The sequence below is a fragment of the Leuciscus leuciscus genome (assembly GCF_965113295.1).
Source record: "Leuciscus leuciscus genome assembly, chromosome: 22".
In the NCBI taxonomy this organism is placed as follows: Eukaryota; Metazoa; Chordata; class Actinopteri; order Cypriniformes; family Leuciscidae; genus Leuciscus; species Leuciscus leuciscus.
Genome location: NC_138746.1, coordinates 20,980,889 through 21,006,582, shown reverse-complemented (window position 1 = coordinate 21,006,582; position 25,694 = coordinate 20,980,889). Strand labels below are relative to the sequence as shown.

General features: G+C 36.1%; 1 protein-coding gene across 1 annotated transcript; it reads right to left on the bottom strand.

Moving 5' to 3' along the window:
- Positions 1-180: 180 nt before the first annotated feature.
- mfsd2aa (MFSD2 lysolipid transporter A, lysophospholipid a) lies at positions 181-24,996 on the bottom strand. Its single transcript, XM_082154971.1, has 14 exons — positions 24,710-24,996; positions 21,945-22,082; positions 19,640-19,764; positions 16,086-16,209; positions 14,900-14,978; positions 9,473-9,642; positions 9,300-9,390; positions 6,819-6,940; positions 6,263-6,346; positions 5,884-5,967; positions 5,677-5,789; positions 1,996-2,139; positions 1,679-1,858; positions 181-1,550 (listed from the first exon to the last, which is right to left on the bottom strand). The coding sequence occupies exons 1-14, from the start codon at positions 24,800-24,802 to the stop codon at positions 1,496-1,498; spliced, it is 1,602 nt and encodes a 533-aa protein (XP_082011097.1). The 5' UTR covers positions 24,803-24,996; the 3' UTR covers positions 181-1,495.
- Positions 24,997-25,694: the final 698 nt, after the last annotated feature.

Here is a 25,694-nt window from a genome sequence, read left to right as displayed (position 1 = left end):
TTTACGTATCCTTTATCCGGCAGGTGGAAACTAGACAATCAAAAAGGCCCTTTGAGAAAGGTTCATTTGGTAATCATCAGATGTGATTGGTCATTTATAATTGATTTCCGCTCGCACTGTGCAGCATTGGCAACTAGAGGGCGCCCATACATTATTCAAAAAAAAAAAAAAATCAAAAAAAATAATTGAGACTTTTATTGATCATATTGCGTAGTTGTGCATGGAGTCAATTGTTTTATTTGTGATGACAACAGAATGAAAAATGCCAAATTGAGCAGACCTCATTTCTGGCCAGATTGTCATACCAAGAAAGTTTGTTAATACACAACAATGTCAGTACGTATATAAAGACCATAAACATATATGTCTGTCTAGACAAATTTTACATTTTGTAGTTGTGTAATGTGTTTGTGGTTTTGACACACACACAAAAAAATGTAATAAGAAAAAAAAAATCTCCCAATAAATCCTTTGTCTATACACTTTGTGCTGCTGAACAAAGATTTTTGCATTTCATCTCAGCGTTTATAGAGAAGTGAACTGCAGGTCTATTAATATTACAGAGACATTTAACACATGACCCATCTACCACATCCCACTATCCACAGTCTGTGAAACAGCCAAAACTGCTTCTTTATGTGCACAATCACGTTTTCACCACAGAAAAAAACACAAACATGTACAGAAATACTTCATTTCATGCAGGAAAAAAAATACTGCACCAATGAACAATAAAATATTTCATCTAAACATTCTATTAGTCAGTTACTGGCTCTTTGGCACAGCTGCAGATTCAGGTGATTGACATTATGAGCTGTGACTGTGACTAGAATTTTACTTGTGCTAAACACTATAATCTCATTTGATCAAGTTTCAGAAAATCTCAATATAAGGCACTATAAATAAATACAGAACCATACAAAATAAAGTGTCATCTTCCAGAGGCGAATAAACTGCCCAACACAAGCACAATGACTTCATGTGTTATTTAAAGAAATGGAAAGATATATATATATATATATTTTTTTTTTTCGGTTATAAATATTTGACCCCCAGTGCAAAAACTTTTTCCACCAACAATTCTTCACCACATCGAGGAAGTATGTCCTCGAACAACTGCAACTCAACATTTCCTTTACATTCAAAAACCAACATATGAATCAAATGAGATAAAAAGAGTTGCAACAAAATGTATTAGTAGATGGTAGATTTGAACCTCATATTTATTTTACAAGTCTCCCTTTGTTGGCCAAGGAGAGCTGTAACTGTTACTGAAAGCAGCAAATAGTTGTTATGATTGTATAAATAAGTAGCTGTCATAACAGCAGTGCAGATATATAAGGCTTCCCCTCCATCCTTCACTGGTCCCATTAACCAGCTAAGTGAGGAAAGCTCTGTCTCTGAAAGCTCAGCTGTTAGAGTTCCCTCATTGCAGTGTTTAAGATGTATTTTGGCACCCTCTGCAGGGCAGAGCAGGAACAGTCACGCTGGCGTTTCAGGATGTGATTTCAGGCTTCAATCCCTCCATCTCAGACTCTTGTTCTTCACTCCTGCAAGGTAAATAAAAATACTAGGTATCAATTGCTGGCATGACTTAAGTAGCATTCATGACTTTTTTTTGACCCAAGGGTTCTCAGTATAAAAAAAATACAGATAGAATCATAAGTGTATGTCCTACAGCAATAGCAACTGGAGAAGTTTGCTGTTTTTCTGCCTGCGTTCTTCATCGATGGGATACGTTTTAAAGACGAGCAGCCCCAGAGCTATAAGCGCCACAGGAGCAGCCGACACCAACATCTTCAATGTCAGATTCACCGAATCGGACTGAACACAAACTCCCGTCACATAACCTGCAAAGCTAAAGAGATGGAGAGCAAAATAACCTAAACATGAGCAGATGAAATGTGAAGGCTAGATTGTAAACCCCAGATCACGATCTGTTGTCACAAACTCATGAAAGGGCTTTTTAATACAGACGCAAAAAGGACGAGCTACCTTAATGATAGTGTTGATACTCCAAGCGACACTCCAGAGGCGAATTTGGTGAAGAAAACGTAGAAGGAGTAGAAAATGGCCTCATGGCCTTGAGAGGTAGGATTCTGGACTTTAAAATCATCTACCACATCTGGAAGCATGGACCTGAAACAGAAGCACATTTATGTCTGAAATTGTAAACTTGGTATTTAATGCTTACATTCACTCGCTCTCTCTCAAAGTGGTCCACAGGATCAGACCAGAGCCATAGAGAGAGAGAGTTGCGACACTCCCATAGACCTCCGTTGTAAATAATGGCGGCGCTTTTAACCGCCTACTTCCGGGATATGAAGATCGGAATAGTTCCAAACACTGTCATGTGGGCGTTGGACACCATTCACTTACATTGCTGCGCGTCGAGTTGTTCCAGAGTTAAGTTGCCGAAATATCGACCTCTTTTGAATTGTCAACTGTCTATATTGTATCAGAGGCCCTTTGCCCTTATACTGGTCTTCATTTGTACATGCACAGCGTAATTATTTATATTTTATGTTGGTTGTTTCAACCAATTTTCAAGCACTGCCTGCTAGCTAACGTTAGTTAGCTAGCGCGACTTCGTCAGCTAAGAGTTCGGTAATGAATCGCTACCACCTTTATAGCAACTTTTATTTAATTAAATTTTTTGGGATATACTAACTTTTCATTATGTTATTATTGTCTTGAGTGAAGCGGCTTGTGAGAACAATGCTGGACCTTTAGGATTGTTATGGCCATCACCAGTCCTGTCTGTTTCATGGATCACCTGCCCCTGGTTTTTGTTTTTCTTGTTCACACACACAAGCACACATTTTTGTTGTCTGTCATTGTTTAATAAAAAATATTTTATTTGAAAACCTTCATTTGTATCAGCCATGCTAAAATTCGTTTTTAATCTGTTATAGTTTTGATAATGTGTATGGCCTTAATCTTAAAATAATATTCTTAGTCTTAACATGATCATGTTTCACGTTGTGGTCCTGGGGGTGGCCACTTTCATCAGAAGAAGTGAGCTAGCTTCTAAGCGAATTCTGAACGGACCGCCACGGCAGACCTCTTGCGTGATCACGAAGGTAGGCTAATGGCTGAATCAAAATTTATAAGCAAAATCACGGGAATCAATAGCCTAATACAGCCCAGTTGTGCTAAAATAAATATCATGAGACGTCCATCATCAGATGAATGATATGGAAAAGTTAAGTTAGAGCCGCTAAAGCCAGTGCTACTACCCATGCGAACATGAACACTAAGCTTTTCCCTCCAAAAATATAGCCTAAAACTTATCTCCAAATGCAAAACTGACATTAACAAAATGCAATAATGCAATAACAGCTGAAAAAGTACTTGGGTGTGTGTTTTATTTTATATTTACCGTTCAATAATGCAATCGCTGCTGTCTGTCCCATAGAAGAACATGACAGCCAGCGTACATGAACCACGGGCTTACATGAACCACGTGACAGCCATAGCGGCGACATCAAAGAGTGTCGCAACTCTCTCTCTCTATGGCTCTGGATCAGACGTGCTAGTTTCCTAGATTCACGAGTTAATAAAACAATCAACAACTTCATATGACTTTACTCAGGGAATGTATATCATTTACTCCTGTGACTGAGAGGAACACATTAAAAGAGTTATACTGCTTCATATTTATGTCTTTCCTGTCACTTAAGTATATGTGAAAAATATATATGAAATAATGTCTTAATTTGTTTTCATGAATGTTCTTTTTGTGTTTAACAAAGTTTGTTGTTTTTAAACATAAATATTAAACATTTTCCTGACTGACTTTTCAATACCATACAGAAAATGTGAATAATTTCCAGCCGAGATTTAATTTAGACTTGTATTCGTATTTAAACATTGATCAGCGAACATAAATAGAAGCTCAACCGAACCTGCTTGATGCACGAGAATGAACCTCATTGGTTTTGCAGAAGCTCAAACATTCTGCGTAACACGAGAAGGAATCTCATTGGTTCTCACACAACAAGCGAACATGCTTGAGCTTCCGTTTACCACAACTGATGTGTGAGTTGATGAATATTTATATGTGAATAAAAGTTAATTAAATCTGTTCATCATATAAAGTGATTGTGTCTCTTCAGAAAATTTGGACTAAAACGGGTCAATTCATATGGATTAGTTTTTTTACGATCTCTTTATGAACTATCCAGTGAAGCATCCAAGTGTCAGTTGCATAGTTGTCAATGGAGGGACCAAAAGCTCTCAGATTTCATAAAAAAGATTTTCATTTGTGTTCCGAAGATAAACGATAGTCTTACGGGTTTAGAACGACGGGGGTGAGTAATTAATGACAGAATTTCAATTTACAGGCCATAAATATTTTTTACCAGCCATTAAACTGTTTATGCAAAAACAGGTTATGACACCAACATATTAGATACCAGTGAAAATTCAAAATTCTCCATTCCCATTTCAATACCACAGCTAAAACTACTAGCCTAACTACGGTAATTCAAATTTAAATCATTATTAAAAGAAAAGTAACGGTAGTTTTCAAGTAGAGACACTCAAGACTATCCAGTGTTATTTTACATTTGATTACTTTATTCAATGTATAAATTTAACAGATTAATCCTTATTAAACTTAAAATGTAAAATGTGACCCTGGATCACAAAACCAGTCACAAGTCGCAAGGGTATATTTGTGGCAATAGCCAACAATACATTGTATGGGTCAAAATTATCGCTTTTTCCTTTTATGCCAAAAAATATTAGGATATTAAGTAAAGATCATGTTCCATGAAGATATTTTGTAAATTTCCTACCATAAATATATAAAACATTTATTTTTGTGAGTGAATGCAGCAAAATCATGAACATAAATGGACAACTTGAAAGGCAATTTTCTCAATGTTTAGATTTTTTGGATGCTCAAATTTTAGATTTTCAAATACTTGTATCTCGGCCAAATATAGTCATATCCTAACAAACCGTACATCAATGGAAAGCTTATTTATTCAGCTTCTATGTGATCTATAAATCTCAATTTTAAAAAATTGACCCATGTGACTGGTTTTGTGGTCCATGGTCACAAATTAACATTAAAACCCAGACAGCAGCAGGAATATTAGGCTGCTGTCACTTTAAGACTAATGCATGGATCCAATATACTTACAGTACACATGCCTTTCTTTCTCGACTGATTTTACATTCACTTAAGCAATAACTGACAGTTTACTAGGATGTCCCGTCAACTGTCCAGAGCGTCGTTCACGTTTATTCACGTTAGTGTTGTCAAAACATTGCACTGTTAGAATTCATTCAAATTTACCGGGATACTGTTTCATTTACTTACCAATGCCGATTTTTACTCACATTTGGCTTGGCGAGTGTTAATTTTAGGCCCTGCATGTAAATATTCCCCATTGATTCAGTTGTTTTTAAAGAATTCATATTTATAATGGCCTTTTGTTATAATGCTTCCTTTTAATATCAACTAGCAAACATCCTGAAATACACCTCTGTCTCCTTTCTCTTTGACTACAGAACAACTTATGTTAACACATGCCAAACCTACCTATATCTCTCTCTTCTGTTCATTACTATAGATTAAAGATTTTTTTTTAAATACTCAGAAAATATTCAGTTCTGTTCTGAAACTTAATATTTCGGTTATGTGCACCACAGACAAACACTCACCAGGGCAGGAGGAAGGCCGCTGCCACACTGGCACCAGCTGCGATGGATACGATGTAGGACACGATGAGATTACTCTTTACACACACCACCAGGATAATGAAGGGCACCGCCCACTAAAAACACACACACACACACACACACAAGATTAATCATCACTGCCATCGCACACATCTCTCACTAACGTAACAGGACAATCAAGATACCCACTGTAATGCCGATGTATACAGCAGTCTTTTTCCCATATCGGCATAGGAACCACTGCCACATGGGAATGGTTATAGTGGCAGACAGCTGGGAAGACAAATTGCACAAACATTTATTTACGACTGACCACTACAAACCCTCATTACCATATTATGCAAGAGTCAGATAATAGTGTGCATCAGCACACACTGCTGAAGTTAAAAAGTCTTTTCATCTGTTGCCTCAAAGTCATGCTGCTTTTTAAACTAGAAAAGCATGCCTTTCATCACTATGGAGACTGCTAACCTCATCTAAACCCAAGAGTGCTCTTATAACACGAAACCAAACAATTTAGAAGCGTACAAAAACACTTATTCAAGTGGTCGGTTGAAAACACTCTCACCATGATGACCAGTAAGATGTTCTGAAAATCCTCTCTGAATCCCAGCGTGTACTTGATGAACAAAGCAAAATTCCCCTCCAGCAACTGAGAAAGAAAAAACAGACAGACCAACTGAGATTCCTTCAAACGACTGATGATCATTGTCCATTCAGTGTCTTCATTTCAAACCCAACTTCAATCTCAAACCAATTCTGAACTTCACTTTTGACCGCAGACCTGTCCTAATGCTGACTGTGATTCTAAACCTAATCTCTTGCATGGCAGCGTCTCTCTCTGTCTCTCTCTCTCTGTGGCTCTCTTTGTTTTAACACACATAGCCCATCTCTGTAACAGAGCTGTGACGTGGTCAGTTCCAGAAACTGCTTTCACTTAAACATACTATCACAGACATTCATGGCCTGAGAATTTGTCAGTTAAAAGAAAACATTTTCATCTTTTGTAAACAATGTGGAATCTGGGATATCTCTCATCATAAATCAGGAATCAAAATAACTACATTTCAGCATATACGAACGAAAATGCATGCCTTTTGAAAGACACCAACATGTGTTATTACCATGAAGGCCAGAGAAGTGAAGAGGAAGGCCAGCACCAGTTTAACATACGGCCCGTGACCCATTACCAGCCGCAGACCGGTCTGAAACGACACATGCTTTTGGGCTTTTAAACCACCCTGATCTGGAAAAGATGGAGGAAATCATTAAATGCATCAAAAAACACATTCAATGTTAATAAAAATAGACAAGGGTTTCCTAAACTGGGGTTTGTGAATCGATGAAAAGCTAATAATTAAATCATAAAAATGTCAAATGAAAATAAATCATTTTATAAAATGGTCCCACTTTAGATTAGGGTCCAATTCTCACTATGTACTAGCTATTAACTATGACCTTTGCTTTAATAAACTCCCAATTACTGCTTATTAATAGTTAGCAAAGTAGTTGTTGAGTTTAGGTATTGTATAGGATTAAGGGATGTAGAATCTGGTCATGCAGAATAAGGCATTAAAGGTACAATATGCAAGAATTTTTGCCGCTAGAGGGCGCTACATTCCAAACAACAACAACGGCGTAGCTTGATGACGATGTGAAGGAGCGTGGAATGATGGGAACTGTCGTTTTAAACTCCACCGTGGATGTAAATCAGTCAGACGGGAATCGAAAAATCATGTTCATGGATGAGGCTAAGTTCTATTTTTATAAATGTTGCGTTTAATGACATGCTTTTTGTGGCGAGGGGGGCGTGGTTCAGCGCGGTCTGTGATGGGAGAGAGAAGAGACGAGCAAGTAGGTCAAGTGCAAATGCACCTGTGTCTTATTGCTGTGATCCGCGTGGAGAGACCGCTTATAAGCCGCGCTGGAACGAGAGAGAGACTGGAGAGAAAATTGGACGCAGAGGAAGAAAACCGGTGGATCCAAGCTCTCATTTTTGAACTGTTTTGTGCCGTCGCGGTTGCCACAGTGAATGTGCGTTGTGCGCGGCTTTTGTTTGTTTTGCTTTATTTTAATAAAGTACGAGTCCCAGTCACGACGACGCGTCTTCTTCCTTCCTGACTCTTAAACCTCATCACACTTTTATTTCATTAAAATGAATTAACCGCAAGAAAAGTAAGGTTTAATACTTCATAGATGTTACTGTATTTGTTGAATTCATTGTTGTGATAACGCTGCGCAGTTTTACATGTTCTAAACAATTGTTGTAAAAGTACATTCGAACATGCCCACATCATTTGCCAAAATACTGATTAATCTTTATTTATAACACATGCTATGTTTATTTACATGGCCATAAACACCAGACGTGATAAACAATGTCAATAAACTAAACACAAATCTAAAGCAATAATACTTTCCTTACATAAACATAACTATTACCGAATGCTACATTTGGAAAATATAAAATGAAGCATGCTTTGTCGACAGAACCAGCTGCAATCGGTAAAGAATAATTGTGTCCCATAACGACTGCAAGAAACAAGCTAAAGTTTGTAGCTTGATAGACGCTACAACTACAACTTTCGCATTTGTCCAGGACTCCACGCAGTACGAGCGGAAACCGAGGGTAACGCGGATATGACGCAATTGACTGGCGACTCCCAGCTCCCCCCTGCTCTAACGCCCCGTTTCCTTGGTTAAAATCGCAATTTTCTCACGATTTAAAAATAGTTGGAAACATTTGGGATATTGTTAGTAATCAACTTAACAAAATATATAACACTGGCCTTGAGATTTTGGGATATTTTAATGCAAAATTCTTACATATTGTACCTTTAATATGTGCTTTATAAGTTCTAATAAACAGCCAATATCCTAGTAATATGCATGCTAATAACCAACTAGTTAATAGTGTGAATTGGACCATAAACTAAAGTGTTACCAAAAAGATAAACTAAATAAAACACTAAATAAAACGATTAAATATCAGAGAACCATGAACAATGTGAATGTGTTGTTAAATTATTTAAATATGAACTTAAAATCTCAGGAGGGACTTTCAAAGTAAATATTTTAGGTCAAAGTTTAACAAAAAAGTTTGGAAATACCATATCAATATATATATATATATATATATATATATATATATATATATATATATATATATATATATATATATATATATATATATATATATATATATATAAAATGAAGACTTAAGTGCCATCTGAAATTTTCTTCTAAAAGCTTGTATGTTTAAGTTCAGTAATTTCACTTTAATGACAATTAATAGGTTATTTTCATTGCCATTAAAGTGAAATAACTGAACATAAACATACAAGCTTGATAAAAATGATCATTCTAGAAGAAAATTTCAGATGACACTTAGAGGCTTTTGCATCTGAAGTCTTCATATATAGAGAGAGAGAGAGACATTTTTATATCGGTGCATCCCTAGTAACTATTACCATTATATCACTGTTACCTTGCTGTAAAATTAATGTAACTCATGGCCTCTGGCTTACTGTTTTATTTGAATGTTTTTATATTCCACATTTTGTACTGACTCAGTGTGAATGTGTATGCAAAGAGAAGTAACTCACTGTCCTGCTCTCTTACTCCAAAAAACAGCACAACAGCACACAGAATGTAGATCAAACTTATGACTGCAGATGCAATCATATATGCACGCCTCTGTAAAAGAGAGAAAGATATGATTATTCCTGTGCAAAATGTTGATGAGATTGAACCATACTCTATACCACACTCCCCTCACCTCATTAAATATTCTATATTCCATTAAGATCTGAGAGTAATTGCCATGCACAGAGTGATTAGAGTTGTTGCTCAGGAATGTGTTGTTAATGCAGGGGACGTTGGCCATGCCCACAATCTGCCCCTGGATGGCAGTGCCAATTACTGTACCAAACACCTCTATAGTCATGCCTGAGAGAGAGACAAAACAGAAAATAAGCCACCAAAGCAGTCAAAATGTATTGTGTCAATAGGGATGTAACGGTACGGTACACATAACTGACTGTTCGGTACGCACCTAGGTTTTGAAGTCACGGTTCAGTGCGGGGGGGCTACTTTTTTTTTTAGTAATCGGTGGTTTACTGAACAAATTTTGGTCACTTTCTTTAAATGAATTCAATTATAATGAAGTTTAAGGATAAAAACAATTATCTCTGCTAATGGTGTAAACTATATTGGGAGCCCTTACTTGCATATTACTATAATATAATGACCAACACATAATTTGTATACAAACATTTAAACTGCACATAAGGCAGTTTTTGCATGAACTTCTAAATCTAATTATGCAATTGTGTTTTTACTCCAATTTGTTGTTGAACTATAAGTTCAACTATTTCATGACAGCTTTATTTAAAAATACATTAAATAATTAAGACATCACTAACAGGTTAAGTAAAATATAATGAATGAATATACAGGGTAATATAATGCATATATTTAACAAAAGAGTTCATTTCTCTAGCGAACTAACAAGCTGTGGACACTGAATGGCTTGCCTGAGGTAAATGTTTGTTTATTAAGTTTTAACGCCATGTTAGCATCAGGGCAATGGCAAACACAAGGTCAATATCACAATCCATAAAATGTTAATTGTTATAAAACATTTCAACTTGACATGAGATAGAAAATCTAAAGCACATTCGGGTGATACATTCTGAAATATTCCATGTAAACCTGTTTCTCCTCCATAGTAAAAGGCTGATTTTATGGTTCAGTGATATTTGAAAAAAAAAAAGGGTTCTGGTCCTACTGGGTTCATATTTTCTTAAATTCAAGTCGACAGTCTTCCAGTGAAGAGTTCTTTTCGAATGACATTACTACAATATTAGTTATTTCTTGGCTTGTGGTTAAAAGGGTGTCCTAATGTTTAAAATGCCGTACTTGAGGACCACCTCTGTCTCTTTGCATCATTTATGATTCTACATCCTTGTGCTCAACTTATTTGAAACTTTATTAAATTTTCCTTAGTTGGATGTTTGTTGAAGATCCTCTCTGCTTTTCTCAGATCTTTAAGCCTTTTTACAATTGTCATCAAACCATGGATTGGTCCTACGACTTGGCTTTGATGATGTCTTTGGTATCATTTCATTTGCTATTTCCATTAAGTACATCTGTAAAACTACTAACATGGTCTTCACATTCATGAAGCGCTATATAAAAAATTCATAGCACTGTGTCTGAAAAAGTTATCAGTTGGCTTTGGTTATCAGTGACTTATCAGTCACTAAACTTCAACATAAATCATCCCATTTTTTCCACGAAAAATCAAGTAAAAGTTCAGGCTCACATGTAGTCCAGTCATTTTATGAAAAAAGGTTGAACAAATTGCAACAGAAGCAAACTCAACTGATTTTGTATCCTCAATATGTCCTTAATAAGGAAACAAAAGCCCCGAAGAATCCCATTAGGGGGAAAGTTTCGAAAAAGACCCAAATATAGCCTATTCATTCTTTTTCTTACGTGAATAGGGTAAAAATTGTAACCTTTAGATATCACCATGAAAATTACTGAGTTGATTACTTACATCAAGACAAACTAAAATTGTATTACAAGTTTTTTGAAATGGTTTGTTAACATGGACAAACGGTGCATAATCTAATTACGTATGTGCTAATTTGCATAAATACCACAACAGATCTAAACATTGGGTCTAGCCAGGTGAAAATGTCTTGTTGACATATAACAGTAAAATAATTAATGTTAAGGTCTGAATGGAACCCATTTAGGCTACCCATGAACATTAATACATAGAGGCAGGAAGAAGTACTTTAAACCAGCCTTCAAGAAAAAGAATGAACAGGCGAATGAATGGCCTATATTTGGGTCTTTTTCGAAACTTTCCCCTAATGGGATTCTTTGGGGCTTTAAACCAAAAGGATTGAGAATCATGGCTAGATGTTGAAGTTCTGCAAAATTTGCCTTAACACAATGACAGTTCCACTGAATAAAACAGGTATTATGTTGGTAAGATCGGTACCTGCCCTCTACTCCTACTTTTAGGAGAGGGGCTTCGACTGCAGGGAGCTATGCTCTCCGCCATATTTACGTCTTTAACAGAGTCAGCTTTCTGTGATCTGTTCTAAACTTTGGTCTTCACTAGTTTTGGTTTGTGTTTAACTAGAAGTTTGGGTGCTTTTTGTTTTTGTTGAAGTTTTGCTGATTAATTATGGGTTTTCTCTCTCAAAAGGTCAGATCTGCACTCAGTCACTTGATTTTTCAAACTGAAAAATAGGAAACATTTCAACCTTCTGCATAGTCTTTCACTCTTGTAAGGCATTTCACTTTTTGAATTTATTTTTCTTTTATCCATGAGGGACAGTTCTTTGATGGAGATGGATAGTCACCCGTGCAATTCCTGCATTTCGGCAATTTTGAACAGTTTCCCTTATGTCCTTCAGTTATGACAAAAAGATTTGTTAAGGCATTCCAGCAGAACTATGAGATGCTTCAACTGTCAGAGGTTTGGTCAGAGTATTTGGAATGAAGATGTCGACAGGGACTCTCAGATATCCTAAACGGATACATTCTGGAGGATGAGGTTTGTTGAAAATCAGGATATAGTCAAGTTAAAAAGAAAGCACACCCTTTAGAATTGTATGGTTCTACGTATCAGAACATAATAAAAATCTTCTGGTCTTTAGCAGGTCTTAAATTAGGTAAATACAACCTCAGATGAACAACGCATGACATTACACCGTGTCATCATTTATTTAACAACAATAAAGCCAAAATGGAAAGGCCATGGGTGAAAAAACAAAGTACACCCAATGATTCAATTGCTTGTAGAGCCACTTTTAGCAGCAATAAGTTGAAGGAATCGTTTTCTGTTTGACAGTATCAGTCGCTCACATCGTTCAGAAGAAACTTTGGCTCACTATTCTTTACAACGTTGCTTCAGTTCATTGAGGTTTGTGGGCATTTGTCTGACCTTGGGGTAAATTTGCTGGGACGTCCACTTGGCCACTGTCTTGAATGTTTTCCACTTTTGAATAATCTTCCTTACGGTAGAATGATGGACTTCAAAATGTTTAGTGTCTTCTCAGATTGATGGCTGCAACAATTGCTTCTCGAAGATCATTGCTGATTTCATCCTTGGCATTGTGTTAACACACACCTGAATACTCCAGACCAACAAACTACCAAAACTTCTGCTTTTATAGAGCTGATCACACCTGCTGATCATCAGTTAATCAAAGACGTTTGATTAGCAGTGCCTGACTGCTACTTACCCTCTAATTCCTATGGAAGCAGTAAGGGTGTACTTAGTTGGCTTTTCTATTTGGCCTAGTTTTTTTTTAAGTAAATAATGACATAATGGTGTTGTTCATCTGAGGCTGTATTTACCTCATTTTAAGACCTGCCAAGGACCAGATGATTTTTTATTATGTCCTGATACATAAAACACAGAATTCAATAGGATTCTTTTTCACATGACTGTATGTGCCAGTCTTTATTATTTGATGTCCTTTTTTGATTGAAATCCTCTTCACACTTGTAACACCTTCTTGTGTTAATTCTGTGGCTATTTCAGATTCATCCATATCCTGAAGTTCTCTTGTTCTAATTATTGCTCTACTGCTGTTCAGATATGGGTGGGTGGTGGCTTTTATTGGAAAACCAGCCAGAGTATTTGCCCTGACATTCTTTAAGAAGATAAAACGATTTTTTTTATTTCTTTTTTATCAGTACACATCCACGTTTATGTCATCATCTGAATTCTTTTCCAATATTTATCTTATGAGGTTTGTTTGTTGGCCATATTTGTTTTAATTTTGCTCCCCACCCACCTCGGAGCTCAACCAGGGGATGCACTGAGCCGCGGAACTCCAGCAGATATCAGGGACACAAGGATGATATACTCTTGCAAGAAGAACTAATGTTCATATTGCTTGATTGACCCTTTGCCACTGCCTTCAGGGAAGAGAAACATATGGCTGATTTAATTGCCAATATCTATCCAGGGCACGTCATGAGTAGTTGGGACAAGTTGCCCCATTTGTCGCCTTTAACGAACAGCAAGGGGGTGCCAAGGGTCCCCACGGGGGCCTGAGGTAATTGTAATGCTACGTGACATATTGTTTACAAGCTGTTTTATTGATGTCTTTCCGCTGTTGAAACACTGATTGAGCGATTACAGGAGATATGACGTGTTTCAGTAAGTTGTACTGAATCTTTCAACACACCTTCAGATTGTCATTCAAGAGATGATCGTGTCTCTTATATACACACACAGTGATGTGTCACGGCACATTAAAGAGCGTCAAAACGTTTTTTGGGGGGGTTTTTTGTGATAAAATGGACACAATTTGAAAGACACAAAATGGACACAATTTGTTTCTTATCGAAAGTAACAAAACGTGGAGCTTATTGTGATTATTGATGGTTAAGCCACAACGCTATCTTCATCTTGTACACAAGAAGCATACAGACATTTTTTGGGGACGAATACGTGTACCGTTACACCCCTAATTACTATTTATTCAAATGTCAAGGAAGAAAAATTCGTTTGTGACATACAAGTGTATCATGGTTTTTTGGTTTGATTTGTTACACCCCTATGTGTCACACATCATACACACTCTTCAAAACTATTGGGTCAGCAAGATTTTTCTTTTTTACATTTTTTAAAAGAAATTAACACTTATCCATTAAGGATGCTTTAAATTGATCAAAAGTCACCAACGCCAAAAATACTTTTTAAATATCAAAAAATACATTTAAAACAAATGCTGTTTTCAACTTTCTAGTTATCAATGAATCCTGAAAAACGTATAAATGGTTTCTGCTAAAATAAATTGTGAATAAAAATAATAATACTAAATGTTTCTAAGCATATTTAAAAATGATATTTGAAGGATTTTGTGACACTAAAGACTGAAATAATGGCTGCTGAAAATTCAGCACAGGACTACATTTCATTTTAAAATATATTAATATAGGAAACATTTTAAATGGATATTTTAAATGGTAATAACATTTCCAAAAATACTGTGAAATATTTTTTATCAACTAAATGCAGCTATGGTGAGCATAAGAGACTTCTTTCAAAAACATAACAAAATTCTTACCCCAAATTGTAGAGTATTCTTCAGTTATAATGTGTTTGCTGTGTATATTATATAGCCGATTGCAACAGTAATGCATTAAAATGTGTAAATGCTCTTACGGTACGCTGTGGCTGAATCTCGCTCCCTCTGCTCAGTGCTGATGAACATGGTCAGTGCGGAGTACGGCACATGAAAGCACTAAACACACACAAACACACAGTTACTCATTGCTGGCTGAATTCCATAAATATGCTAAGTAACAATGCATTTATTATGCACAACGTGTCAAAATTTTGGACACAACCAATTTGGTTACAGCCTACCATTTTTTCCGGACTACAAGTCGCGTTTTCTTTATCATCTGAAACATGCTATTTAGCCTATTCCAATGTGACTTAGGCTATATAATATCAAATAATCTAAAAAGGTAGGCACTTAAAGGTTTCTATAGATAGATAGCACTGCTAATTTGACATCACAGCCTGTTCATTATCAAAATAAAATACAGTCAACCGAACATATAAAAAGTTCTGCTTAATTAAATTTGTTTGACACACTCAGGTGCAACTTATTTTCTGGAAAATACGGTAAATTATAAAATTGTGCTTTATTGTTCAAAAGTGCATAGGCTGGAGACAGGCCATACCCACCACTGAGGTCCCCGTATATAGTGTATATAATAAAAGCTATATAATTTCATTAAATATAAATATAATTATATATAATATAATTGCCTAATATTCACTCTAATTTGATGCTGCAATGATATTGCAAATCGCGATGATAAGATCACTTTTGGGACCTCAGTATTTATAAAAACCCTGCGTACGACCCTGGGTAGAGACCATTTGTGCAAAAAAACAAAAACAAAAAAAACCCACCATACTGTGTTCATTAACTTTGGCCTCAGTCACTGTTATAAATATTAGTGGGTCCTTGGAAATTGAGAACCCCTGCTTTACAATATAATAAAGTCATTAAAAATGTTTAAATAATAGAAGTATTAGTATGTGATTTAAACAGAATTGAAGGAGATTCCATTTATGCAAGTCCTTTATCGGCTTTTCCTTGCAGTCCTACTCTTTCATAAAAAAATTTAAAAGTAGTTAAAATATTAGTTTTGAAACATTTCAGTGTAATCATTTAGATCAAAAAGCTTTTATTACTACGAGAAACGCAAATTGTGTCCAAATGATTAACAAGTAGTTGTCATGCAAGAATATATATATATATATATATATATAACATCACATCATGTTACATTTAATTAATCAAGAACTATAAATATGTATTTAATGTACTAACTGTCTGGAGAGTCTGGAAGAGACAGTAGAAGAGCAGATACCACATAATCTTTCCCTGCTCTATAGGCGGAACCACCCATATCAGGAAATAACACAACACAGCCGGTATGGTGGACACCAGAATCCTGCAGAGAGAGAAGGCCATCATCATCATCATCATCATCATCATCATCATCTACTTGTACAAACTGAGGCCTGTTACAAATGTTCAACTTTAGTTTTTACAGTAGAATCAGTCAAAAAAATTCAAAAAATCCCACACAGAATCTCTGCTCATTTGATGTTTGAGGTTGAAAATGGTCACGAGGGTGTTTTTACGTGTGAATTAGCTCATCTTCATGAGGTTAAGTGAGGTAAGGAGGCTTTCCCCTGTGGCTCTGAACAAGGGCCTCTGCTGCACATGGTTTCACAGCATGTCAAACTAACTGAGCCAACAAGAATTTGGCGCGCATGAAAAGGCTTTAATCACACCACCTTATTCCAAAGCTCTGGGCACCAATCCCATCAGAGAGTCTACTAGGAAAACACAGACCACTAAGAGACTCTGAAATCGAAAGTTCAGACTGACAATGAAAGCAGTGTGTACAGCAGGAGAGAAAAACTGAAACAAAAAACAAAAAAACATTGCATTCTGGGATACAGTATTCCACACAGTCTGCTCAATTGTATGCTCATGTTTTCACAGAAGTAGTAGGTTAAATACATACAGTGCAACTTTGGTTTGAGTAGCAATGTCAATTCTATCCAGTTGAAATAGGCTGCGTTTTCACTTGGCATAAACATGCGATCACCGGGATCTGATTAAGCAGACCGGATCATTAGCCAATCAGTACACGGTGTGTTTACACTTTAAGTATCTTCTGTATCTGGATAAATGATGGGATCTCCGTTTCCCGCGCAATATTGTAATGGAAAAAATGGGCCAGGTGCAAAGTCGACCTGAAGTGTTGGGGTTTCTTGAAATGAAAAACCTGAACAGCATAAAGAGTTCATTTTCTTTAGTATCGGTTTTGGTTTTCGGCTAAAACTTTAAATGTAATTTCCGGTAAAAACAAAAAACAATTTTTGGTGCATCACTAGATAAAGCTGTCTGCTAAATGAATAAATGTAATTGTATTACTATTTTTGACTGTCACTGACCATATGACCCATTACTGTGCAGTAAAGCACAAAATATGTTTAGTTGCTAAATGAACAGAACCAACCAGCCATCAACAAGAGACGGCTAATCGTACTATAAGTGCCCTACAGGATCCTGTAAAATCCTCCCAGTCTATTACTGGGGTTGGCCACCCTGGAGGAGTCCAATACAGGCCATGTCCATGTCGCTCCACTTCCTTCACATAAACTGCACTTATATCTTCATGCTATCAGGCTTTTAAAATGCACGCACTACACACATCTGGCGATTAGCAGAGCGGGATAACAGCACTTTAGCATCACAATACATGCTTACATCAATACATTGACAAAGTATTGATATTCAGTTTCTGAGCTGAGTGAATGGGCAGACTGACTTAATCTCTTTGTTAGAAGGACAACATGGTCAAAATAAAATGTCAAATTTATTATTTGAATAAAAGAATGTCTTGTTTAATTATTAAAAGGTATCAGAATTGAATCAAAATACACAAATCACATCGTACACATTTTTTTATTATTATATTAATAAGCCTTCTGTCATTCTCATACACATTTCCCCATCTATATGGCTGCCAATGTGCACAGTAAACTCAAAACTGAAACTCAAATAGACTGACACAGCAACAAACCGCGGTTTTAAACTGCCTCTCAGATATATCCTCCATGCAGCTTGGATCATGATTGGTCAATTCTGGTGGTGTGTTCAGCTGAGCCAATCAGAAAGCAAGCGGTTTTTTCTGCACTCAACATCCCATTAAAACACACATCTCACAAATATAACAATAGATTTGCACTGTATTTCACTTGATTTTGAATACTTGTACACACTCACAAACACACTCTTTGTCTTTGAAAGTTTGATTCAATCAATTCATTTTATTAAAAAGCTTCTAATTCATTCCATTTAATGAGTATAATTGTCTCAGCCATGGATAATGTTTTATAATGAACGTATATAAAGAGAACCAGTAAGTTCCCACTTATGGAGAGTGAGGGTGTGTGTCCTGCCTTTTCTTTTGGATTACTGATCGGGATTGAAGATAAACAACCCTATAAACCTTTTTATTTGCATTTTGGTGTATAGTTTTCATGACACATCTGAGTGCATGCATGAGCAGTCAGCAAAATCCCAGAGAAATATCACCACGTGGCACTCTCTTGTACACTCTAGTAACCTCTTATAACAGATGAACTTGGCTCCATCACCATAGCTACAGCTCATTTCTCACTCTCAGATATGCATCTTTCACGCTGTATCTAACTGAAACTGTGGGAATGGCTGGGTTTTCACAGAGTTTTGATTTCATTTCATTTTCCCATGAATTTAGAAAGTAGCATCACGGACATTTCACATTCAGCCTGCATTACAGGACAATTTCATTGTGTGTAGGGCTGAGGAAAAAAATATAGATTTCTCGATTTTAATCGATTCTCATTTTTACGAAACGATATAAATTCTTAAATCCCAAGAATCTATTAGTCTATCCTGTTTTCAGTTGATGAATGAACTGAACATTGTGGAGCGCCTACCATCCAACAAATCGCAATAAGCTATGTGCATTGTTACTTTTAATTTGAAACAAAGTCTCAGATTTCAAATTCTGTCCATCTTATTACGAAATAAAAAATAGAAATGCTGTTTTGGCGCTGTTTAATGTGCCGTGATAGATCTCTGTAGCGCCTCAGTTCAAGAGAAGTGGCATGAATCACATGAAATGATCATCTCCACCGCTTTAATACCAGTTACAGCGTTAAATAAACATGAATGAACAACTGAAGGTATGTTAAAAGATACAGTACGACTTCAAGCAGTCCGTATCATGTCTCATGTAATCGTTCAATCAGTGTTTCAACCGTGGAAAGACATCAATAAAACATCTTGTAAACAATGTCACGTAATTTATCTCAGAAAAATCATATTCAGTGACCATAACTCGTCAGCTACAAAAATGTATTTTAGAGAGAAGCATCTAGCTAAATATAAGCACCATATTATTCATTATAATTTTAATTGTTCTTAAATATTTAATGCATGTTTGAACAAATCAATGTTTTTATGACAGCCATCATTTAAATGTTTATATAGTTAAAAAAAAAAACGAATTGGAGTAGAAATATAATTATGTAATGGTAAAGTTGTATTATAACTTTAAAAAACTTCCTTGAGTGTATTCAGTGTTTGCATACGAATCAGTTAATTAAAAATATTATAGTAATTTAGTACCAACTGATTCCCATGTATATAGTTTACAGCATTAGTTGAGAGATTTTTTTCCCTTAAGAAAATTTGCCATGTACTCTACCTGAAATATATATCCAAAATAATCGATATCGAATCGAAAGCTTGTGAATCGAAATCTAATCGAATCGTGAAATTCGCCCTAATTGTGTGCATTTTTAAAAGCCACATACCAGGGCATCATGCGTCCGTGTCGTGTCCATGGGGTTCTGCTTACTAAAAACCCAACTGTAGGATCAGTCACAGCATCCCAGGCCCGACCCACAAACAGGATCACAGAAGCATTGAGGGGATCCAACTAGAAAGACAAACTCGGTCATTAGTCACTGTAGGATTTACATGCAGCATTGCTCTCTAAAAGTCTCAACTGTGAGAATCCACTGTAATGGAATCAACATAATTGTTCAGAAAATCCCACAGGGTTGGACAAAGCGGTTTGTGTAACCGGTGTTCGATAGAAAGTAAACTTTATTATCACTCTGCAATATATTTTTAGTACATCCAACTTTACATACAGTACACTCACATAAATCAATATATCAGAGGTGGGAATCTCTTGGTACCTCACGATTCGATTCAAATAGATTCTCGATTTTGAATCAAATTTCGATTGCGATATATGAACAGATGTGATTCTAGTTACTTTTCCTATTTGACTGTGGTAGACAGTGTAATAGGTCTTGAAGAAAAAAATCCCACGGAATTAAATGTGAACCTTGAAATTTATTTAGCATTTCTTCCCATTTTAATCAACCCAATATTACTATTACGCTGACTGCAATCACTACACACATGGCAGGCAGTCTTCTGTAGTAAAGCAAGGCAGGCAATTTTATTTTATTTTTGATATTAAACATAGGAACAAAGAAGCAATTTACAAACAATATGCAAATAAAATAAACTACGTTTTTTAAGTTACAGTAGCCTAGGTTTATTTAACGTAGTAAGATACTACAGAAATTGAATAATCAAATGAAAAAATAAAACTGTATAGTCTTCACCGTATGAATTAAATATAAACTGATTCATTTTAGAGATGCAAAAGTGAATCAGTCAAAAGCAGTGAGTGATTTTTTTCTAATTAGCGTTAATGAAACGGACATCAACAGTTTATGAGGCTGCTGCCCCTTTAAGAATGAATGCACGGATCTAATATACTGTTACACATCCAATTTTCTCCTAACTGTTTACGTTCATGTAGGACATAACAGACTGTGTTTACATGAATACTCCACACGATGTGCATTTTGACATAATTGTGTGTGTATTTAACTACGTAAGCGCAATAAGCTGTGAAAAAGAACTGAATTCGAGTCAGTTTTCGCAGCTTATCGTGATTAATAACACTATAACTTGCCAATAACTTTAAGTAGTACTGCGAAGTTAAAGAAGTGAAGAAAAATCGACATTTAAAATTTGTGAATCAATGCGTATCGGTAGAAGACAGAATCACAACTCAACCCTAAAATTCCCTCAACCCTACAATAAATACTATATCTCAGCAGCATGATTGTTTAAATCATTGCAAAATGTTAACTATATTATTGCACAGGTCTATATATGAAGTGTGATACATAAGTATTTACAGCTTTATCTGCATACAATGCACTCATGTAAAGCTATATACTGTAAAGCAAATCTCAGCTGCGTGACTCTTTATATCATTGCAAAATGTGGACTATATCGCACAGTTCGATATATAAAGTTAGATATAAAATTATATCCAACTTTATCCACATACATAATCACACAGTGAGAAAAAAGAAATCCTGTATAGAAAAAAAGATGCATCAATAATCGGTTTATCATCGCAGCCGTCTGAATCGTAATTGAATCATGAGGTGCCTAGAGATTCCCATCCCTATACATATACAGCATACTCACATACAGTAAAGCGATATATATTATATTTCAAATCTCAACTGTACAATTGTTTATATTCTTGCAAAATGTAAACTATATTCCAATCAGTCTCATTCTGCTACTATAAGGCATGATGATATTAAGATATTATAAACATTAATAATGATTTTTTGTAACTACATCTCATATCGGTCCCTTCATTCGCTTGGCTGTCTCAGATGAAGAGATTATATTGGCTATCGCTATGGGAACTGCCACAATAATGAAGCAGCAGGAGTTTTAAATAAGATAACTGGAGCGGAGGAATGTTAAAGTTACACAGCAAGACAACAGCTTTATATCTGCTTTTTGCCCTCTCACATGCTCTCTTTCTGTCTCCCTCACTCTCGTTTCTGCCCTTGACCTGGGGCTCTGGGTCACTGTTCACTTGCTTTGTTTGATGAGTGCAAGGAGAGATGATTTTCTCACCATTCTATCTATCCATATGGAGTGATATGACATGATAAGAAAAACAATAGCTGAGCCAGTTTATTTTTATAATCAGAAGGTGTTGAGGTCTTGCGGTATAGATCCTCTGCATTCAGGTATAGCATTCCCATATATATACACACTCACCAGCGCCACATCAAGCAAGAAGATTTGCAGAAAGAAGCCCAGGGCGGTGCCTGTGATCTGATACGGAGCCCCTCCGACTGCAAAACACACCTTACTCCACACAGTCAGAGGTCTTTTCCTCTCCTGCTGCGGTGAGAGCTGAAAGGAGGACAAAAAAAGAGAGATTCTGAAAGGATGAACAATGACAGTGATTGTAGCAAGTAAAACAAGAGCCATGAGAGACCAGTGAACTTTTCACCGCAAGAGGACGCGATAAGACCCTAACTGGAAGAGTTGATTTAGTTTGGATTCTGTTTGTGTTTATGCGACGTTCCATCTGAAGCTCTTTTTTCCAAAAAGATCCCAGTGCTCAGCATCAAAGACCATTCAGAACTGCTGGAGGGCTTTTAGCATTTCAGTCCAGCAGTAATAAGATCCTCAAGTTCATTCTTCCCTGGCTCTGCAGGGACATAACAGATAAACTGGACTTTTGGCTCTTCTACCTGCACTTTAAGGTCCTCCCTCAAATTAACACAGTCATTTCACCAATCTGACTTCTTGCACATTTGTCATAGGTTAATGCTTTAGTTAATGGCTTTAATATGCTTATGGAACCATCAGCACATTTAAACTAGCAGCCAAACTTTGCTACTTCCTCTAACTGGAAGTAGCTGTAAAACTATGCTTGTTGTTTGTACGATTTCTTAACAAAATCAGCATGCTGAGGAGGGTCAACCACTAATGCTTGAACTGTTTAAGTGCAGAACACTTAAATGACTGCATTAGCATTATTCGTCGGACTATGATGACTCTGAGGTTAGTTCGTCCCAAATGGTTATGGTCTATGCTTTGTCAGTTAACGTTGACCAGTCATAGACCAGATTTTAAACTTCAAACATTAAATCGGCAGTCTCTTTACACACTGAGAACCTGCACATGGTCTGCAGAGTGTGTTAATCTTGTAACAAAGGTCTGTTGGGAAATTGCTGCATTAAGAATATTTTACTTGGCCGTTCGCCTTGTGCTTTACAATAACTTTAAGTTAAATTTAAAACTGTAAAATATATACAGAGAAAGAGAACTAATGCAGTGCCAGACATGATTTACATATGACTCTGTATGCCATATAATGGCATATGTGAAAGTTCAATCTAATTTTAACTGTAAAATATTGTAAAAACACTACAGAAAAAAACTGTTAAAGGATATTTCACCCCAAAATTTAAATTTTGTCATTTACTCACCCTCAAGTTGTTCGAAACCTGTATGAGTTTATTTCTTCTGTTGAACACAAAAGATGATATTTTTAAAGAATGTTGGTAACCAGACAATTGATGGCACCCATTGACTTTCATAGTAGAAAATAAATACTATGGAAGTCAATGGGTGCCGTCAACTATCTGGTTACCGACATTCTTTAAAAATATCATCTTTTGTGTTCAACAGAAGAAATAAACTCATACAGGTTTCGAACAACTTGAGGGTGAGTAAGTAATGACAACATTTTCATTTTGGGTGAGCTAAAGTAAAGTGACTTATAAATATAATTTATAAATTATTTAAATGATAATTTACAGTGAAAAACTGTCAACTGAAATTCCCAGAATTCCCTGGGTGACACTTCACGTTTTAAAGTATTTTGTTTAAATAATTATGATTCTTAATTATTTTTGTTATCAGTTATGCACATTTGGGTTTTACATTACATCTTCTGTTGTTTAATGCATTATTTTAGTGTCACGCGTGTTTCGTGATGGTGTTTTGTGCTTGCCTGAATGACTGTGCACCTTCTGTATACTAGTATAATTCAGCTTGTGAAAAGGCTACTTGTGATGAACTTCATGATACTTCATTTGGCTTCCTCTTTTACCACCTGCATTATGGTGGTTGTAAAAAAAAAGATTTTAGCAGTAGTATGCATTGTTGGATTTACCAGTTTGAATTGCAATTCTCTTGTTTGTAAAAATGTACAGGTTGTTTTGTAAATATGTATAAATTTGTACTGTATTTTTTTACAGAATTAATCTGGCAACCACAGCTGGCAAGATTTTTTTTTTTTTTTTTTTGTAAAAACAATGGGATTTATTTTAGTGTAGTCTTCTCTGACCTGTAATCAGCGCCGACTGTGAGACATATCTAGTACAATATCATGGACAGGATTAGTTAGCCAACAACAGCAAACAAATAACAGGGAACTATTCATTTAAATAATGTGCAACACCGTCTGTAACTTTTAAGGAATAGTTCAACCACAAAGTTTTGACGCTGTCAGCACCTGACAGGAATATGTTATGCACAGGAAAGAAAAAGCTAAAAACATTTCGAACAACACGGGGGTGTAAATAATAACATTTTTATAAAGAATTTTTTACAAAGAATTTTTATTTATTTATTATTATTTGCTTTTGGGTTAACTATTCCTTCGATTCGAAATGAACACACGTCCCCTTTAAATCCGGCTTTTCACAGACCAGCCTCACCTCAGTAAAGCCAAATTGTCTCTAGTAAAGCTAATGTGTGTACAAATATCATCATGTGTCATATCATCTATCCCCAAATATAAAGACCATCGGCTTAGCCTATATTTACAAATAAGACATCAATGTCATTCGTCGGTAGCCAGCTGTTCCGCATTCAATAACGGCTGACACGTGCTGCTATAATCATTATATCCAGCATCGATCTAAACTCCCGCCTTATCAATTAATCAAACCATTTGCTCAGAGAGTAACGTTACTTGGAGTCAAAAATACATAAATAATTTAATTTCTAACTTGGTAACTTACCTTAGCAATTTTGATTCCATCTTGATGCACGGTTTTGGCTGTAGGAAACAGACCGGATGATGAGAACTGCTCGGCGCCCTCTCCTCTTGCCATAACACAGATCAGAGGTAATTTTATTGCAGGAGCAGAGTGCACTGCTTTATCCTTGTGTTCTGACTAAATAACACTATTTGACAGGGAGTTGCTTCCAAGGTCGAACAAAACGAGATGCTGTTCAGTCTCCACTTATACCTCGTTTTGAATGCTGCTGACTCTGAGGTGGCGTGGCGTGGTCACGCCCACACGCTTTTTTCTTCTTGTCACGCATCGAAAGATGTGCACAGTGCACGCGCTGTTGCTCCAAAGTCACACACAAAAAAAGTTTATGATTTTTCCGATATGCAGTAGGGCACTTCATGCTCTGCATGTAGTAAAAGTGGGAAATTTCTCATATTTCATCTGCACACAGATGGACTTTAATGAAGAGAGTCAGCAAAAAAGTGCCAGAGCGAGGGTTATGTTTATGCATTAATTAATTATTTTATGCTTCTAATTTTAATATTCGGGGAAAAAAATCATTTTGTAACTCTCTCCCTTTTGTAACTACAGTCGTTTTTTAACATTAGTGAGCAGGTTTTGAAATAACAATGTATGCAGTGTTTGGGAGGTAACGCATTACAAGTAACGCGAGTAACGTAATCAGATTACTTTTTCAAGTAACTAGTAAAGTAACGGATTGCTTTTAAATTTACAACAAAATATCTGAGTTACTGTTTCAAATAAGTAATGCAAGTTTCTTTGTTTTGCCATTCATCGACTGACCTCTCCTGTCCTTGTAGAGAAGTTGGGATTGGGAGTAATGCAGAGGCGTTGTGTGCGGCTGTGTGCTGTGGATGGACTAAATGTGAACATGCATTTACTCGTCTCACTGGCACAAAAACAGATTCAGTATTCCTCAAAATTAATAAAAACAGTGAAATACAAACTCAGAATATTACACAAACCT